Consider the following 20,144-nt stretch of genomic DNA (forward strand, 5'->3'; position numbering starts at 1 on the left):
ACCTGTCACCCACTCGCCTGACTCTCAAATGGGCTGGAGTTCAACTGCCCAGCCTTGCCAGTTGGGAGCTGGCTTTGGGGCCTTTTGGTTATTAATTAACCACTAGACAGAATTATCATGCTGGCTACGCCCACTGGCTACTGGACAATCCCGCTCTGGGGACCCTCTGACCTTTTAAAAGCTACTGCACAACTTAAGGTGTGTCACCTTGGGCAAGTGACTTAGCTCTCAGAGCCTCACGTGGACTGGGGATGGTGTATGCACTTCCTGAAGGAAGGTCTCTGAAGCCTCTTCAACACTTCTGAAATGTCCATTCTCTGAAAATGTCCTCCCAAGCTCCTGCTTCAAGGCCGACTTCCACGTAGCCGTCCTGTGCCAGTGGCTGAACCACTCTTCTCTCAGAGTCCAGAGGACTGACGATCGAAAGACTCATACAACTCTCTCTCACGCTGCTTCCCTGATGGGGGCCACCTTGGAGAAATGGAGGGAAGTAAAACACCATGTCCTCAAAGTGTCCCTCTCTGTCCCATGAACCCAAACAAGTTATGCCTGGATTGGGATGTCCATAAATATCTTGAAGGACACTGACTTTTTCTCACGTACACTGGGAATGAGGGCAAGTCAGTGTTATCCATGGAGAGCTGCTTTCTTGCCTGGTGGCAGGTTCTTTGGGATGCTGGTCATACAATGGGACAAAGCAAGCTAAGCTAATGATGTCACTGCTTCTATAGACTAGCTTATGAAACTCCTCTCCCAGCAGTAACTGGTGTGGGGTAGAGGGCACTGTGGAGAGGACAAGTACCACTGGTCCAGCCAGCTGCCACTGGACAAGGTGTTGTGGGGGATGGCGTTGCTAGTTGGTGAAGCCCAGTGAGGGATGGAGGTGTAATCTGTCCAGCCTGTCACCATGGGGCCTTCCCTGTGAAAATAATAGCTCTTAAGTCATGCACACTGGCTCCGAGTACTTTCTTTGTTCTCTCGGCAACCTGTTCCCCTGCCCTAGCACAACTGGGCTGTGAGTGGTACAAGTCTCTAGATGGCCCTCCCATGGACACCTGCAGAGACAGGAAGCTCCTTCCATCCTGAGCTGGCATTCTCTTGTGTTGAGTCAATGCCTGACATCCAGAGTTCACCAGCCCTGGCCCTGCCCTGTTATTATCCTGGGAGGAGAATCACAGCTGAGTCGAGACTGATGCCCTGCTCTGCTCTTTGGAGACTGAGGCTTAGAAACCAGTGCACAGCTGGTCCTAGCTCACATGGGAGGAAGGCTTTCTCGTGATGACCAAGAGTTGTGCGGGTCAAGTGTTCTAACTCAGGGCAGGGGCAGGGCTGGCCCCCTGGACAGGTGGGAAAAGCCCTGCCCAGTGACCCTTCTGCTCTAAGCAACTCAGAGTTTGACTTTCACTCTGCTTCCACCAGTGCCTTTTCAGTAAATTTTCATGGTCAAGTCTTTTATTTTTAAAATGGACCATTCTGATGTCCTGCAGGGTTGAATTCTCCACCTCCACCAACACACACAACATAAGCACGTGTCTGGCCCTGGCCTGGAAAGGGGAGGTGACTGGCCCAAGTGCACAGAGCAAATGAGGACAACAGCCAGGATCCCACATCTTTCATTGCCTCTGCACTGGCACTCCACCAAGCTCCTCCTCCCTGAACTTCCAGAGTTGGTTTTAACAAACCCACACAATGGTGTGATTGCACAAATTGTATCAAAGAATTTCAATAGACAGAAGAATGTCAAATAACAAGTGAAAACTTCCCTTCCCCAAACCCACCTTCAATCTCATTTCCAGAGGTAAGTCCTTACAGACTTTGGCCTATGCCCTGACCTACACATCGGAATGTTTTTTCCCCCAGAAAATAGGGCTTTCAGCAACTCTTTTTCTCACATCTTTCCATGTTAACACAGAGTGATTCACTTTATTTTTTTAACAGCCACATTGCACTGGATAGAGTGGGATTAATTCACTACCCTTGTGTTTTGTTCCTTTTCTGATGGATGTCTGGGTCTTGGACAGACTCTGTTGTTTGAATATTGAAGGTCAAAGACATTCTCTGGGATGAGAAGAAGGATGCCAAAGGACTGAACCAGCGGGAACCCACCTCCATGAAGATTCCCTCCACCTTGACATTCTCAGACCACTTTTCTGTCCTCTGACCCCACCACTGTCCCCACCTGTGAATTCGTCCATAGGCAGAGTAAATAGCAGGCTTGGGGTCAGAACAGAAAAATGTGCTACTCACATGAGCTGGAAGCAGGACCCTTGAGTCAACAGACTCACAGAGAGGTGAGACATGGCCCGAGTTTTCTTTTTCTTTTTTATTTACTTTACTTTATTTTTTATAAAAATGTGTTTTATTTTAAAACAAGTTTATAAAAGTAGAAATCATATACAAAAATACAGATTACTCCAACACGTTGGCAAAATAGCCTATGGCTGGACTTGCGTTTGGAAGTACAGGCACTGTATGTTTGAGGGCACCCGGAAGTAAGTCCAGCCGGATCCTACACCAGCCCTTGTCACTAATCTGTAAACAATAATTTCAAGTAGTATTTAGCACTTTTAAACTAATAAGAAATGGACACATAATCATCTCCTTGTGTAACACTACTTTAAAATTTTCTTCCTTAGGTCTGAGCAGATAAGGGCACTTCATGCTACTGTTTTTTAATATTTAAAATCTTTGATTTAAGTAAAACCAGTTAAGAGAAAAAATTATGGATTTTGGCTTTTTTTGTTACATTTTGCACAATGCGGAGGTCACTGACTTAAAACTAGTGTTTTTGTGATTTTTAAAAAGCAGAACTTGATCTTTTTGCCTTGATGAGAGAGTTTGAAAAAAAAAAACCACTCATATTACCAAAAGGTTCAACACCTGAGTACTAACTCTTACATAGGTGCCAGTGCAGACTGTCCTGAAACTGCATGGAAAATACACTTGCTTCTAGTGTGTACTTCTGATTTATAGGAACAAGCAATTCTTAGGATCAGTGACCCTATAAAGTGAGTAGTTTTAAACAATTATTGCTAAAGACCATTTTTTAAAAAGGCAATTAAAAATACTTGATTCCAGAGTAATATACAAAAAAAAAAAAAAAAAAACTTAGCACTAAAGGAAAGCAGCAGGCAGTATAAGTTCAGAACTCTTCCAATTTTTCAAGAATACTGATACTTTTGATTAACCTGGCATAGAAAATTACTTCTTGAGCCTTCACATCCTATACCAACTCTATAAGATGTGGGGCTATGTTTCTGTTTGTTTTTTTTTTTAATTTTAATATTTATTTATTTATTTATTTTAGTTTTCAGCGGACACAACATCTTTGTTTGTATGTGGTGCTGAGGATCGAACCCGGGCCGCACGCAAGCCAGGCGAGCGCGCTACCGCTTGAGCCACATCCCCAGCCCAAGGGCTATGTTTCTGTTAAGCTAATTTCAAATCTTAAGATAAAAATGAAATGTTTTTTTTTATTCCAAGATAACTTAAATGCTACTATCTTATGACTCTTTCTGTTCAGCCTACCCTACAATAGCTTATTGTTCTTCCAAACTATGTTGTATTAAACAATATTGAAAAATTAAATAGATAAAAGTTATCACAAAGGCTTTAAAAATCATTAGCCTTAAGTCATTTTTTAAGCTTGATTCTACTACATAAGACTTAATCCAAAGGGCACTTGGAGAAGATGGCACAAATTTTGCTATGTAAAAAAGTAAATTGAAATCATAGGCTCAAACTCCTAAAATTTCTGATGGCCTACAACTTAGGCTTTTAAGGGCATAGCATTGACAGAAGCTTTTATAGTTATTTTAAAAAGGGCAATACTTCATTTTTTTCCCCTTGAAAATGGTTTCCTAATTTACTTGCAGGATAAAGGTTAAGGGAAAACGAATAATAAAAACTAGCCCAGTGCTCCAGTAATTGGGCTTCCTGCCTACTTTCCCCATTCCAAAGAAAGAGGAGACACCATCCTGCAAGAAATAACTTCATAGACAGCTGTGCTTTTACAGTGTCACTTGGCACCTGATGCCCCATATCTCCTGGTTTCTTTTTGTTCCCGACAGTTGGCCTGGGAATGGTTGTGAAATAGGAGCAATTAATTTGCAGATGAGGAAGGGCTTCCCCTAACAGTTGAAGGATACCATCTGGCACGATTCCAAAAACTTATAGTGTTTTTAATGTGGGAATTTCTCTAAGTTCAAGTATAGTTTCTGGAATTATATCATAGCACCAACTGAGTGACAGGTGTTAGAGGTAGCTGAGCTGGAGAAATTCTGGAAAGCAGTCATGCTTTAGCTTGACACTGTCATTTAAGTCCAGATGGACAAGGTTGGGACATCTTCTAACTAAGGTAGAGACATCTAATTTCTGAAGATTCTTTCGGTAGCCACTAAGATTCAGCTGGGTGATGGTCTCTGACACATGTGCGACAGCCACCTGCACGTGCTTTTCAGTGAACTCATAGCACCAGGAGAGGTTCAGCTCATCCAGTCTGGAACATCTGCTTAGCAGAGTCTTCAGGGCAGACTCAGAAAATCCAGAACACCCACAAAGGTCGAGTCATACTAAATTTGAGTTTTTTCTGTGCAAGATTATTGACAATGGGATCAGAAAGCTGTAGGGCCTTCCAGGCTTAGATTCTGCAACTTGGAGCACTGAGACAGAATGCCATGGAAGGTAGATATGTTTATAACTGAGTTCGACAGATCCAAATGCTGAACACGAAAAGGGCTGCAATGTTCAACCAAGGGTTGGCCCACAAATGATCAGGGGCAGCGGAAGGCCACCACGCCTCGAGACAACGGTCGAACAATCACATCTGAGTGCTGATTTTTAACTTTGTGGTCCAAGGTTTGCCAGAGAGATTCGTCAAACGCAAGGCAGTACCACCTCTTACAAACACCAGAGACTTTCAGCGGACGGGGGAGGCAGAGATAAGAGAAGTTTCCCAGAAGCAACTCATCTGGGAGGGAATCCCATGAAACACCGGGGAAGTTCTCTCGATTGAGTTTAGTCCTGCGGATGATCACAAAGTCTTTGTCACTCCCTCTGCTTTTCAGCCGTTTCTGTGTGGGGCTAGAGAGTAGTTCCTGGGGGATGTTCTCACTGTCCACCTCCTCCTTCTCTAGGGCGGAGACCCCCATGCCTGACAGCAGCTCAGATGAATTGCTGGAATCCCATCCTCACATGCAGCTGGTGGTAACGTTGCTACTCTGGCCCGGAATCTCCTGAAAGTGCTTCCTGTGCATGGCATCCACAGGTTCAGGAGTTTAAAATACCTGCATTAATTGCACAATTGCCCACCTCCCAGATTCCCGGTTTGGCGGTTCCAGCCCCCAGCAGCCAGACCCGCAAACTCTAGCAACGTTCCATCCCTGCAGTGCACCCCGAGTTTTCCTTTTAAAAAAGAAAAGATTTTATAAAGTGAAAAATGAATAAAGTTAAAAATCAAATAGGCCTACTAGGTAGATAATGAAAAAAAAATCAGTCCTTTATTCATTCCTGAATGTGTGTGTACGTGTATGCGCACACACAAGCACACTTTTGAAAGAGAGAATGAGGAGAGAGACACTGGGGTCTGAACCCAGAGGTGCTCTACCACTGAGCTTCATCCTCAGTCCTTTCTATTTTTGACAGAGAGTCTTACTTGCTAAATTACCCAGGCTGGCTTTGAACTTATGATCCTCCTGTCTCAGCCTCTTGAGTTGCTGGAGTTACAGGTCTGAGCCACTATGTCTAGCAGTCATCCCTCACCTTTTTTAGATGTTTCTTTTGATATTTACCTCCATGTGTCTAAATAATATGCTTATCCTTGTATTCTCCCATCTTTCAATTTAATACAGTTTAATACATTTTCAAAGGCTTTCCTTCCTACCCTGGAGCATGAATATTTAGATATTGCCCATCCGAACACACACTTCTGCTTTCCCTGCAGTTAATTTATAATTGCCTCATTTGGAGGTTTGAGAAAATGCATATGTATACAGAACATAAATATATATTCAGTACATACATAGAACATACATAAATAGTCATGTCTTCCTTAACAATGGGGGTATATGTTGAATAATGAGACATTAGGGGATTTTTGTCATGCAAACGTCATAGAGGGCATTTATACAAACTAGATGGCCATGATGTCATAAGCTGATTTAATCTTACGGGACCAACCGTCTTCTGTGCAGTCCAATATTGACTGAAGAGTCATTATAGGATGCATGATTGTATATTCAATTCTCTTGAATACTCTAGTTGCTGAGGCAGGAGTATCACAAGTTCAAGACCAGCCTTGGCAACTTAGTGAGACCCTGTCTCAAAATAAAATTTAAAATGGGGGTACTGGGGATGTAGCACAGAGGTAGAGCATTTGTCCAGCATGTGCAAGGCCTTGGATTCAAACCCCAGCCCTGCAAAAAATAAAAAATAAAAATCATTTTGATGTAGCACATTCTTCTGTGGCTTCCCAAGGAAAGATGCATACAAGGTCTCAAATCTTGTGTTTGAAAATGCTCTACCTTCACACTTGGTTGACAACTTGGCTTATCTCTTCCTTTAGGATCGTACAGGGTCACTGTACTTCATGTCCCTTTATTATGAGAGCTTTTAGAATCTTTTTATTCTCATTACTCTGACATTTCACAACAGTGTAGCTTGGTGTCATTCCTTTCATATCCTTTACTGGGCATTCAGAGTGACCTCTCAATTTGGAGAAGATTTTTTTTTTTTTTACTTTCTTCTTTTTCTTTCTGATACTGTAAATTGAACCCAGGGGCACTCCACCACTGAGTTATATCCCCAGCCCTTTTTATTTACTTTTTTTGTGGTGATGGAGACCAAACCCAGAGCCTCATGCATGCTAGGCACTCTACCACCAAGCTACATCCCCAGCCTTCCCACCCCTTTTTATTTTATTTTTTAAATTTGAGACAGGGTCTCACTAAGTTGCTGAGGCTGGCTTTGAACTTGACATTCTCCTGCCTCAGCCTCCCAAGTCTCTGGGATTCAGGTGTGCACCTCCAGCTTTACATTTGTTTTTAAATTTTTTTAGTTGTAGATGGACACATATCTTTATTTATTTATATGTAGTGCTGAGGATTAAGCCCAGTGCCTCACATGTGCTAGGTAAGCGCTATACCTCTGAGCTACCCACCCCAGCCCCTACATTGTTTTTTTTTTTTTTTTTTAAAGAGAGAGGAGAGAGAGTGAGAGAAAGAGAGAGAGAGAGAGCGAGAGAGAGAGAGAGAATTTTTTTAATATTTATTTTTTAGTTCTCGGCGGACACAACATCTTTGTTGGTATGTGGTGCTGAGGATCAAACCCGGGCCGCACGCATGCCAGGCGAGCGCGCTACCGCTTGAGCCACATCCCCAGCCCCCTACATTGGTTTTTAATTAACATAACTTGCTTTCTCTGTGCTGGACATGGAGCTCAGCAGTAGAATGAATGCCTAACATGTTCAAAGTCCTGGGTTTGGAGTACTGGAAAAAAAATAATAATTTGCTTTCTGTTTTCTATCACTGGAATTCCTATTTGTTGTGTATCAGATTTCCAACTAGTTTTGGGAATTTTTTAACTCTTTCCTATTTTTCATTTTTTTAATCTTACAAAACTTGTATTTTGCCAGGCATGGTGGAACATGCCTATAATCCCAGCAGCTGAGGAGGCTGAGGCAGGAGGATCACAAGTTCAAAGGCATCTTCTGCAAAAACAAGTGCTAAGCAACTCAGTGAGACCCTGTCTCTAAATAAAATACAAAATAGGCTGGGGGTGTGGCTCAGTGGCTGAATGCCCCTAAGTTCAATTCCTGGTACAAAAAAAAAAAAGAAAAAAAATGTGTTTTCATTTCTGCAATCACATTTTAAGCCCTTTCATACATTCCAGTGCCTCGACCTCCATTTTTGTGGCAGCCATGGCTGATAAAAAATCAGCTTCTGAGGAGCGGGATGATCAGCTCTTCTGCTGTGATAGAGAGCAAGAGGAAGGATGGATGGGGGCCAGAGGGTCATGCAGAGGAGGTGGCAGCAAGAGGGGTGTTTCATTTTCTCTGTGACACAGGTGGGGAGGCCACCTATTGAAGTAAAGGAGAAGTAATGGGGGAGGCGGTTTAAGGAGCATAGAAAAGGCAGTGCTCGCTCCCTCGGACATCTAGGGTTCCCTTCACTCAAGGCCAGGGCAGGGCCACCTTGGCACCTGTCTGTGCAGTCAGCTGAGCTCCTGGTGGAGGTGGAGAACGTGAGCTCCAGGGTTGCGCTCTCCTAGCCAAGTAGCCTGGAAGAGCCGCAGAGCAAAGGCAAGAAAGGGCCAAAGTGTCTGAACGTGACATTTCTACCACATTCCTACCTGCTCACAGGCTTGGGGAACTTACATTCCAACCCTTCAGGTTGACATTTCCCCACCTCAAAGCTTGATGTTTTTTTTTTTTCAAAAACTGGAGGCTTCCTCGACCTTTCTGCCCATGACCATTCATAGCACGTCAAGGATCAAGTCCATTCCCTGCTCTTCTCCACGGTTCTTGTTGCTCACTCTTTCCCCTAGACAGATGTACCCAGTTCTCCTTATGCTTTGTTTCTTACCTTTAACATAGTATAAAAGCCAAATTCTCCAGGACCTCTAACCAATAGCAAGGGGAGCACTTGAGATTCTTGGTACTGGTGGCAGTAGTATTCACTCACTCCGTGTTTTCTGGGTTATTTTACCAGGAGAATGGAAACAGACTGACTGCGTATCATCCAGTTGTTGAAATTTATTTGTTTCAATACACTGACATATAACACCATATTTTGTTTATAGATTTGTCTCCTTCAAGGGTCACTTTAGCTTAAACCAGAGGATTCTTTCAACCCACGTGCGCGCACGCGTCCACACACACACAATAGGCAAGTGCAAAAATGTAACCCCACCAAAGTGCATGTGAATGAAAGTGCAAACAGACTTCAATGTCAAACTCTGGGACCGTTCTCTCTGCCTCAGAAATTAAACAGAAAGGTCATCCCTGTCCCTGGCTAGGGCAGGGCAGGTGCTAGGCAAGCCTGCCAGGGCCAAAGTGTAGGTGAGGCCTGTTGCTAGACAGCAGGGCACAGGGCACTTGGAGCCACTGCCTGCTTCCTACCCTCCCACACTCCCAGATCAAGGTGCAGTGACCTCATTCGGGAACACGGTAGGTAGTCGGGTAGACAGAAGGCAGACTTCTTTCTACTTCCTTATGATTTGGCTTCTTTCGAAAGAGTTTGACATTGACGCACAAAGTGCTGGAGCCTTGAAGTTGAGAGGCCTGGGGCCCTTTCCTCCACCATCTTGCCCACAGGCAGGCATGAGGAGGCTGGCAGGCCTGCGTGGCAAAGGTTTCCAGTCTCTGTCCTCAGTGGCGAGGCCCCAGAGCACCAGCCGCGAGCACTGGATGCCTTCCTGTCCTATAGCTGGGAGCGGACTGAGGACCAGCTGACCAGTTCTGCTGCCACCCGAACAGCTCAGAGGAAAGAGAGGTGCAGACTTACTTGCTCCTCTTCATCTCAGCCAAGGGGGCAGCAATGCCACCCAACCTGTGGCAGGGCCTGCCCAGTGTCCTCCCACGAAAGCTGTGCTCAGGGCCGCCTCTGAGGGCTGAAAGGGAAGGGACACTTGAAGCTCCACAGAGGTCAGCTGGAGGGTGTCTGGCCTGCATGGGAGAGTGGCCCTCTAGGGCTGTGGCGGAAATCAATAGAACTTTGGGTTCCCACTTCTAAGAAAAAAATAAAGCTTTATATTTTAATAATAGCCCTTGATATATTCCCAACACTGAGCCTCACACCTACACCCATCAAACACATCTGAGAGTGACACACACACACACACACACACACGCACACACACACCAGATGATTGCGAAGGGGTCTCTGGAACCCCTGGCTTCACCACCCGCAGGCCCATCTCAGCCCCCGGGGGCATGGAGCTTGCTGTGGGCTCTTCGCCTCCATGTGGGGCTGGCCCAGGTTGGGAGGCAGGTTTGGCAGTGGCTTAGAGGCTGGATCACCACTTGAATGATGAGGTCCGTGTCCCAGAGCCCACAAGGACCCAAGTGGCAGTGCGAGACAGATGGAAAGTGCTAAGAAGGACTTAAGGGACCTGGAGCATCCAGAGGAGTTCGCCTTCCAAATTCCTGACTGCAGGTGGTCTTTGTAAGGCTCCTCCAGAGAGAGCAAGTGGTAAACATGTAAGGGACGTCATGGGGTGCTGGATAGGTGCTACATTCTCACAGCAGGGGGCCTGGCAGGTTGGGGCCCTCAGCCCACGGCCACTGCCTTGGCTGGGAGCCACGGTGGCAGAGAAGGTACTCTCTCAGCTTTTGGTGCCACCGCTCGGGCTGGAGCTGCCCTCTGGCCCCACCCGAGATTGTCTGACACATCCTTGGTTTGGTTTCCTGGCCTGGGTCACCTATGAGATAGGGCTTCCTCTTCCCCAGGCTCAACATGGAGAGGGGGTGTAGGAAGCCGCAGTGAAACTCGACCTCTGCCAGCTGTCAACCCAGTTCCGCCTGCTGCTCTCTGCTAGAACCAGAACTGGCACTGAAATGCGGAGCAGGATGACAGGGCATACGGGAGAAGCATGGTGGCCGAGTCTCCTCCACTGCTGGGCCAAAGGGAGGAGGGTAGCCTGGGGCTCCTGGGAGGCCCCTGTGGACATGTTTCTGAGGTTTCTGAGGTTTCCACGTCTAAGGGGCAAGGGTCATGGGGTCTGGCTGGGTTACACTTGGGGGCACTGCCCAGGAAATCAGGCAGCAGAATCAGGGCCACAAGACCAGCAGGCGGAAAGGGAGGAGGTACCTTAATGCGTAAATGTGTGTGGCAGGGTCACTTCTGGGTAGGAAGAAAGGAGCCACCGACAGAAAAGCACAGAGACGCCAAAGAGGGAAAAGGGCCTCGGACTGAGGACTGCGCGCGTCTCCCTTGCTAAGGAAAAGACCCTTAGGAGACAACACAAGTTGGCTGGAGATGTGGGGCTGCCTCAGGCCGGGCACCTACTCCATCAGCCATGACCCCAGCTCAGTCGCAGCCACACCAGTGCATCCGGAGGCAAATGAACTCCAGAACGCAGGGAGCCCGGACTCCACCTTCCCTAGGGCTCCTCTGCTCCATGTACCTTCTAGAAGGGCCAGGCCTTGTCAGATAAAGGGGAGGGGGCGCAGGAGGGGGTATGAGGAACTCAAGTCAGGAAGGAAGCATCAGCTGAGCGGAGGTCCAGCAAGGACCGGAGGAGGACCCAGCCCCAGGTCAGTCACTTTAAGGTGTCATCAGCATTTTTGAACATGAGAATGGCGTTATAGATCTTCAAGGCTGGGCCCAGCTTGACGCTCATGATCTTCACAATGTCCGCCTGTGTCAGCAAAAGGAAGGCCTCGCCGTCAATCATCTGAGGGGTTGAGGGGGGTGGAAAGTGGAGAAGGTGGGAAGGGTCATGGGGAAGGGGGTGCAGGAAAGGTGGGAGTATGCGTGGGGAGGGAGAAAGAAAATGGGAATAAAGGATGTTAAATGTGGGGGAAGGGAAGGGGAGGGAGAGAGGAAGAGGAAGAGGAAGGACAAGGAGAAAGGAGAAGGGAGGAGAGAGGAGAAAAGGAAGACAGCAATGGGGACGGAGAAGGAAAGAAAGACAGCCCTTGCTCCCCGTGTGACACACATGCCCTCTCTCTCTTTCGGCTGGCCAGACTGAGTTTCATGGTTTGCATTTGCAAGATGTCTCCAAAGTTCTCACAGACAGCAGCTTCAAAAAATCCTGCCCCTGCTCCATAATTATGGGGCTCAGTACAAAATGAAAACATAGAGCCCTTTGTTCAAAAATTATTCAGAATTTCAAGATAGCAATAACTGAGCATTCAGCCATGAGTGGGGTTCTTCTACGGGGGTGGCCCTGGGAGGCTGCATGGATCACACCCCCACGAAGCCCTTTTGCCCACCTTCTAAGTAGCTTCATTCACTGGTCATCCACTTTACAAATGTTTTCTGAACTCCTCTGCAATCTGTGTAAGACCTCTTTGTGTGATTAACACCTTTGCAATGCCCAAAAGACAAACAACAACAATGAAATGACCCCCCACAATAAAACAAAAATGCTGTTGTCCTCACATGAACCCAATAGTCAAGCTTAGTGCTGCTAACAGCAGACAGCTGGTCACTGTGTATCCTGATGGAGTGCAGTGCGAGACACACTGTGCCCTCTGACCTATCTTGCCAGAGAGAGAGAGAGAGAGAGAGAGAGAGAGAGAGAGAGAAACACGCTGGGAGGGATTCAACCTGAACCTAACCAAGCCTTCATATCTGACTTCTAGCTTATAGCACACAGAAAACGGAGGAACATGTTAAGTGACACCACAGGAAGCAAGACGAATCCAGAAGGGAATATTCTGCAAGACTTTTTAAAGCATCAAGAGAAAAAAGAAATAAACCAAAAAAGGGAGGGGGACTCCTAGAAGATACTCAAGAGCCATCACAACCGAAATCAGGTATGTGGGTCTTGTTTGGATCCAGGCTCAAAACTGCAAAAAAACCCCTAAAGTTCTGGGGCAAATAGGGAAGCTTGGACACAGGCTGGGCATGGGGTGATATCGAGGAACTCTGCCAATTTTGCGGGAAATGAGGATGTTGTGGTCATGTAGAAGTTCTTAGTTTCAGAAGTACTGAGGGTGAAACGCCATCGTGTGTGTAATTTATTTAATATTATTCAAAAATAGGAAGAAGCAAACATAGGAAAAGCTGATAACTGCTGATCCCAGGGGGCAGGGCGTGGAGAGAGTGTTGGGGGGGGGGGGACTGGAGGAGGGAGTGAGATGAAAAGAGCCCAGGAGGGAAGCTGTTCAGACCAGGGACTCAGCGGAGAGAAAACAACCAGACGTCCGTGAACAGGAGGTTTGAGACATGTTCATAAAATGGAGTACCACTCAGCAGTGAACAAGCTACAGGTCCCCTTGGCAACAGGGAAAACCTCCAAAACATTACATTGAGCAAAAAGAGACAGACCCGAAAGAGTCCAGGCTGTTAGATTCCATTTATCTGAGTGCAAGAACAGGCACGCTAATCTTTAGTGCTAAAAATTAGTGGTTGTCTTTGGGATGGGGACTGACTAAAAAGAACTTTCTGGTATGATGGAAGTGTTTCCTGTCTTGGTGAAGTGTTGGGTTCATGTGTACACATTGCAGGAAACTTGTGGCACTGTACTTTTAAGATGAGTGTTTTTGCTTTACTTATATTTTAAAACCTTATAGGACAAGGGACACAGATAAGCAGAAAGCACATATTTAGCATGCACAAGGCCTGGGTCCAATCTCTAGCACCAAAAATCCCCAAACCAAAAAAAAAAAAAAAAAATCTAGGGGAGCAGCAGCCCAATGCATTCCAGGTTATCTGGTTTTTAAAAACATTTCCCCTTGCCAGGCGCAGAGGCACACACCTATAACCCCAGTGACTTGGGAGACAGGCAGTTCGAAGTCAACCTTAGCAATATAGTGAGGTCCTAGCAATATAGCCAGAATCTGCCTCAAAATAAAAAATAAAAAGGGCGGGCTGGGGATGTGGCTCAAGTGGTAGCGCACTTGCCTCGCATGCGTGCGGCCCGGGTTCGATCCTCAGCACCACATACCAACAAAGATGTTGTGTCCGCCGAGAACTAAAAAATAAATATTAAAAATTCTCTCTCTCTCTCTCACTCTCTCTCCTCTCTCACTCTCTCTTTAAAAAATAAATAAATAAATAAACAAACAAACAAATAAATAAATAAATAAAAAGGGCTGGGGATATGGCTCAGTGGTTAGGCGCCTCTGGGCTCAATTCCTAGTACTAAATAAATAAAAATAAAAAATAAAAACATTTCCACTTGATTCTGGATACAAACACAAAGATCAGATCAGCAACACAGAAGGCAAGAGAAGCACCCAGAACAGGGAGGAGGTGGGAAGCTCACTGCACAGGAGCAGAGGGAGAAACCATGTGGGGTCTGGACATTCTTCCAGGGAAAGAGGAGTACTCTCCTTACAGGCACTGTGAGCAGCTGAGATCATGCTGCCCTGGGTGGAAGGGGTTGTACAGAAAGGATGTTTATATTGTTTGGAGGGAAGCCCTAGACAAACCCAAAGGTTTCAAACTTTACAAATTAGGAGAGTCATAATAAAGTTCTTTATTTAAGGGCAACTGTGCACTGAAACCCAGAACTACCATTTATAGATCCCCCACTGTACCAGGCATGCTGGTATAGTGACATGATTTATCTATTGCTTACTCTGTGCGTGAGTGTGTATGTAGATATGCATAGTATGTACACATACTAATGATACAGTTATGCTAGACACTCTGGCATTATGATTCACTCTTCATTTCCAATGGCTCTGCAAGGTGGTTCTCATCATACTCACTTTATCTCCATTCTACAGACAAGATGCAGCTCGAACTGGGCAAGCTGAAATTTCAACCCAGCCCATCTCCAGAGCTGGCTTCCTCTTACCTATCACTCACTGCTTCTCGTCTTTGCAAAATTCTTGGGTCTCCATCTGAAGTGTGTGTTAAGACCCTTATTATTTTTTTTTAATTTATTTAATATTTATTTTTTTAGATTTCGGCGGATACAACATCTTTGTTTGTATGTGGTGCTGAGGATCGAACCCGGGCCGCACACATGCCAGGCGAGCGCGCTACCGCTTGAGCCACATCCCCAGCCCCCTGACCCTTATTATTCAAAATATGCTTTGGGCTTGGGGTATCAGCTCAGTGGTAGAGAGCCCGTTCAGCCTGTGCAAAGCCAAGCGTTTGGTCCCCAGCACCAAGAAAGAAAAAGAAACTACAGACAGGTGTGAACTTACTGTCCCTCACTGGGAAAGACAACTTCTGCAAACAAAAGACTGGGCAAAAAGCAGCGTCTCCTTCCTGAAGATGGTCTAAACACACAGTGGCCCCAGCTGGCCACAGCCCACACCAGATTCTTCACAGAGATATGGGTTACTGACTAGTCTCACCCAGGTGGGCAACAGAGGCACTGGCTGGGGCAGCACTGATGAGAGCACCTGCTTCCTGCTGTCTCAATGACACAGTGACCTTGTCTCTGTCCCCCACTCTGCACTTGCACCTTACCTCATCTTTGAAGAGGCGTGCTTGGTCCTCACAACCTGTCAGAGTCTGAACGAAGCCAAAGACCTTGAAAACCAAAGGAGATGTATTGACAAGGGGATGGGGCTTGGGAGTGGAGGGAGGGCTGACCTACGGGGCCCTGGGGCCTTCTGGGCTGGGGCCAGTGCTGATTTTTCTCAGCCTCAGAGATCTTGGGTCTCCATGCTGGTGGGCGTGCAAGGTAAGGCTCCTTGCTCTTCAAGCCCAGGGCTGAAATCTGTCTCCCCAGCTAGGTTTCCAGCCCTTCCCCATCTGCCATGATGGGCCTTGGCACAGCATCTAGGTCAGCCCCAGGGCAACTGGAAGGGACTGTGATGGGAAGGACGAGCAGGGGAGGTACAGGGCTCTATCTGACCAGGCCCCTCCTGAGCCCTCCCACAGGGTATGGTGAGAGGGAGAGGGAGGGTGGGGAAGAGGGGGAGGCCAAGGAATGACTCCTTACCTCCTCGATGGTCCACTTGGAGACCGTGGAGGCCGAGATGCCTGCCACTCCAGGCAGGAGCTTGCAGTGCTGCTCCCAGCACATGGAGAGCGAGCGGTCTGGGTGGGCCGACAGGGCCGACATGAAGAGGGACTGGTGCACGATATCGGGGGTAAGTGCTGCAGGGGAGGCAGAGGCCGGTGGCTGATGCTGAGGACCAGTGTGTTCCCCAGAGCCCACTCACACCCATACAGCATGGGAGAAAGGCTGGCCAGGAGACAGGACCAGGGGCCCTCTGGTAGCTCACAGAGCCAAGAGGGTGACCTGCATCCCCTGACTCCTTACCTGGGGCTACTCCCTCTGGTCAGTCGTCCCTCACTCAGACTCAGGTAAATTATAGAGAGTGGCCCCCGCTGCATCCCTCTGGGGCTACAGGAACCTGAGCCCTGAGAGGATGCGGTCTCAATGGAGCTGTGTGGCTTCTGCAAAGACACCGTTCTCTAGATGTCTTGCATTAAAGATGTCCCCAACATCCAAATAGGCTTGGCCCTGACGTGAGAGGTGCATTCTGTTGGCCCTCCTTTCCAAAGTGCTGCGGCCCAGCCAGCTCAGAGCCAGGGTGATTCCGTCTCAGACACCTGCCCTACCTGCCTGCTCTGGCACTAGACACTCCCAGATGCCTGTCACTTTGCTTCCTGATATGCTCGGGAATCTCTGGCTCCATGGATCTGGTGACTGATGCTGCTCTGCTTGGCCTTCTCCTGTCCAGGCCTGGCGCTCAGCCATTTGGACTTCACCCACCTCAGGCTGCTCTGACAAACCTGGCCCTGCCCTTCTTTTCTGGCCTTGGCTGCCTTGGGCAGTGTGGCCATTTGTGCATGGGATCTGCCCTGCCGCTGCCCCCTATGCAGGGGAGCTGTTATTCCTCTTTGCTTGGTGCTAATTCTGGATGCTGATGAATAAAGCAACTCCAGCACCTTCTTCTCTATGTCTCCCCTGCTGGCCAGAGACCATTCTGCCCTCTCGTGAGCCTCAGCCTTTCGCCCTTATCTTTCTGCTCCTCACACGTGACCTCAGGGATCATCACCAGCCCCACTGACTGACGTTCTTCTGCAGCTGTCCTCCCTGCTGCCCTCTGCTCATCAGCCCAATCCAAGTTCTGCCTTCCTGATAGTCCCCTTGAGTACCTCCAAGGAACTGCTTGCACACTCCATCAGGGCACACCCAGGATCTCCCTTGAGATCCACTAGCACCTTGTTCTACCTGGCCACGTTTTGGCCTCTTGTCCACCCAGGTGCTCCCTCTTTGAAGTCCTGGGTGTGATCTTCCTCTCACAGCCTTGAGTGGGCTTGGGGGCCACACCAAGTTTGTCAGGAGTGTCCCTCTTTATCTTCCCTTCCCAGAACACAGTGAGATGCTCACAGGCAAGTTATAGCTTCTTATTCAACCATCTTGCTGCAGCTCCGAGTTGGCACTACTGCTCCTGGAGACGCCAGAGCCATCCGTGCCAAGCTCTGTCACAGAGCACTCCCCATGGGGCAGTTTACAGCCAGCCCAAGCCTGCACTGAGGTCTGCCATGGATGTGTGAGAATCCTCTCCAGAAGGTTGCACTTCTGGGTGCGAGGCCAGCTGCTAGAGCACAGAGGTCAGAGACCAGGGCTCTGTGCCTCAGGACCTCAGTGAGTCCTTTCTCCCTCTTTGGGCTGTGGTCTCAGTCATTGGAAAGAATAACTTCCTAAGAATCCTACAGGTTGGTCAGCAAGTGCCCTCTGGAGGTCAGAACTTGGTCCTGCAATGGAAGCTGACCAGGCAACCAAGGTGGGCAGAGTAGGCACCCACTACAGTTTAATCCTCAGAAGTCTTCATCCGAGGCCCTAGAGGCTGGTTGAGACCCTTGTCACCAGGCCTAAGGCTGCAGGAGGTGCCTTCTGTTTGCACCAAGAGGACACAGCATGGAACGGCAAGAGGGAATCCGACAAGACAGACTACTAAGGCAACTGCTGCTCACTGTGCTCAGAATCCCACATGGCTGTCTTACTTAGGCCTTGCTATCCAAAGAGGGGTACTGTCACTACCAGAAAAAATAAGTACACAAGGCTCCAGGAATTTGGATGCACCATGGGAGACTAGGAGTGCCCATGCACGTTAGATGGACCATGCAAGGACACAGCAAGAAAACGGCCACCTGCAAGCCAAGGAGGGAGTCCTCGAAAGTAGAGCTCCCGCTGACACCTTGACTTTCAGCCTCCAGGACTGTGGGAAACGAACACCTGTTGCTTAAGCCACCTAGTCTGTGGTGTTTTTCTATGGCGACTTACGCAAAGTGATCCACTGGGCAGTGAGAAGTAATCTGACATTTGGATCAGGGGCTTTATGTCTTATGCCCGAAGCACATGGCAGAAGTCAGGCCAAGTATGAATCCCAGTTCAGCCTCTCACAAGGTGAATGGCCTTGAGCAAATGAATTTGCTCTGAGCCTCTTGTTCCTCTCTCTCAGATATATTACAGTTGCTTGTGAGAGCTACAGAGGGTATACACGAAGAACTCAGCACAATGCCTGGCCCATAGTAGATGCTCAGTAAATGGTAGTAGTGACCACTGTTATTTCAGGTATTGACTTTTTTTTTTTTTTTTTTTTTTTTGGTACTCTAGGAGATTTAACCCAGGGGTGCTTTACTGTAAAGCTATATCCCTAGTCCTTTTTTTTTTTTTCTTTTGGTACTAAGAGTTGAACCCAGGGGTGCTTTGCCACTTAGCCACATCCCCAGCCCTTTTATATATTTTATTTAGAGACAGGGTCTCACTGAATTGCTTGGAGCCTCTCTAAGTTGCTAAATACTGGCTTTAAATGCACCATCCTCCTGCCTCAGACTCCTGAGTGCCTGGGATTATAAGCATGCACCACCATGCCCAGCCCCAGTCCTTTTTGTTTATTTTGAGACAGGGTATCACTAAATTGCTTAGGGCCTTGAAAAATTGCTGAGGTTGGCCTTGAACTTCCAATTCTCTTGTCTCAGCCTCTGGTCACTAGGCATGCACCCCATGCCTTGACATCAAAGTCAGGTTTTCTTTCTTTCTACTGGCAGGGCCGGGGATTGAACCCAAGGCATGCACATGCTAGACAAGCAAGCACTCTATCACTGAGCTACATCTTCAGCCCAAAAGGCAGGTTTTATTTATGTTTTCAAGTATGGAAACTGAGGCTCAGCGAGGTTAAGTGACTTGCCCAATGTTAAACAGCTAGAAACTGACAGCCTTGCTCTCCTTCCCAGGAAGCCTAGAGTCAGAATAGCAGAGCTGGGCATCATCTGCTTCACAGTGGAGAACCAGAGGCCCACACCTGGTGCCTTTTCATGCACCACGGCACAGCAAGGCCATGGGACTGGAACCCAAGGCCACTCAGGGCCCTGCCTGTGCTTTTGCCAGTACTCTTCGGTCACAAAGAGACTTCCTTCCAGCTTTTCCTGCTTTGGGTGCCCCTGGAATCTCACCCCACCAGTTACAAGCACCCACTGGGAGCATGAGTAGAAGACCCAGGAGCAGAGGACCCAGGCTTACTCTGGAAATCTTCCTGTGGCATCTTCCGATACTTTGGAGGGCGTCCAATCCTGGAGAGAGAGGGACCAGGTCCATGGCAGGGGATCAGTGTCTGGCCCAGGAGGACATAAGGCCCCGCACCCGGAGAGCCCAGGCCCTCTCTCCCTGGCCTTCGCACCGGCCGTGATGGCGAGGCTTCTTCCTTGGGGACAAACTGGAGATGTTCTTTTTCCGTGCTGAGGCCTCCGTGTCAGACAGCTCTGCTTTCAGGCGACTCTGGTTCCTCTCAGCCAGTGGGCAGCCCGAGAGGCAATGGTGAGCTGTGAACTTGCCGGTTACGTGGCCAGAGCCGTCACAGCCAGGAGTGGGGCACTTCCTGGGAAGAAGAAGGCTGAAGTTGGGCTGATCCACTTGTCCCCACTGAGCCCTCCCCAACTCTGGCCCTATTTGGCAGGTCTCAGTGAACCCCCAAGGGCCTCGCTCAGCTGGTGCAAAGCAGACCCTCCCAGAAGGTCCACAGATGTCCAGTGTCTCGAGGCAGGAGTCCTTTACTCACCGGTGGTGAAAGCTGTATTTGGAGGTCCTAGTGTGGGACAGACTCCTGTAGTTGAGAGGAGGGCAGCTCCCAGGGGAGGCGGAGCTGGGCTCTCTGGGCCCTGGAGGAGCAGGAAGAGAAGTTAGCATAGGGTCCTAGAGATAGGGCAGGGAGGGCAGGGCAGGGATGATTTCCACACAGGAGGTCAGCACTAGGATCCGGGTCTCCAGGAACAGGGCCCTGAGCCAGGTCAGGCCACCATTCTCACACTGTTCATCTACCTGCCCACTGCTGGGGAGGGAAGACTTGGTTCTCTTATGCTTTGGGCCATGCCCTTGGTCTCTGAGCCAGGAGCACTGCTTAGTGTAGTGGACAGTTCTAGGTGGGGAGCATGGGTATCCTGAAGCTCACTGTGGGACCAAAACCCTCTGTGTCAGACGTGGTTATGAGGGACAGAGCCCCCTGGGCAGGCCAAAGAAGGAAGGGCTGTCAGAGATTGCCGGGAAGGGCAAGGGACGGGGAG

The 20,144-nt window shown here is 48.3% G+C and overlaps 1 protein-coding gene and 1 pseudogene across 5 annotated transcripts in view; both read right to left on the minus strand.

The window, feature by feature from the left end:
* Positions 1 to 3,992: 3,992 nt before the first annotated feature.
* Positions 3,993 to 5,290, minus strand: LOC308648484 (S-phase kinase-associated protein 2-like; annotated as a pseudogene). The gene has a single exon. The product of its transcript is annotated as an S-phase kinase-associated protein 2-like (transcript).
* A 3,444-nt stretch (positions 5,291 to 8,734) lies between these two features.
* The window catches only part of L3MBTL1 (L3MBTL histone methyl-lysine binding protein 1), a 36,909-nt gene continuing 25,499 nt past the window's right edge, over positions 8,735 to 20,144 (minus strand). For 3 of the 4 annotated variants that reach the window (XM_081290183.1, XM_081290181.1, XM_081290180.1), the window contains 6 exons: positions 19,643 to 19,742; positions 19,265 to 19,462; positions 19,108 to 19,157; positions 15,571 to 15,728; positions 15,093 to 15,155; positions 8,735 to 11,391 (listed from right to left, as the gene is read on the minus strand). In XM_081290183.1, coding sequence (XP_081146309.1) covers positions 11,257 to 11,391; positions 15,093 to 15,155; positions 15,571 to 15,728; positions 19,108 to 19,157; positions 19,265 to 19,462; positions 19,643 to 19,742 — 704 coding nt within the window. In that variant the 3' untranslated portion in view covers positions 8,735 to 11,256. The remainder of the gene's footprint in view (positions 11,392 to 15,092; positions 15,156 to 15,570; positions 15,729 to 19,107; positions 19,158 to 19,264; positions 19,463 to 19,642; positions 19,743 to 20,144) is intronic. The other variant, XM_081290182.1, reaches the window with a different exon arrangement.

This window comes from Spermophilus citellus (genome assembly GCF_964194105.1).
Source record: "Spermophilus citellus genome assembly, chromosome: 4".
In the NCBI taxonomy this organism is placed as follows: Eukaryota; Metazoa; Chordata; class Mammalia; order Rodentia; family Sciuridae; genus Spermophilus; species Spermophilus citellus.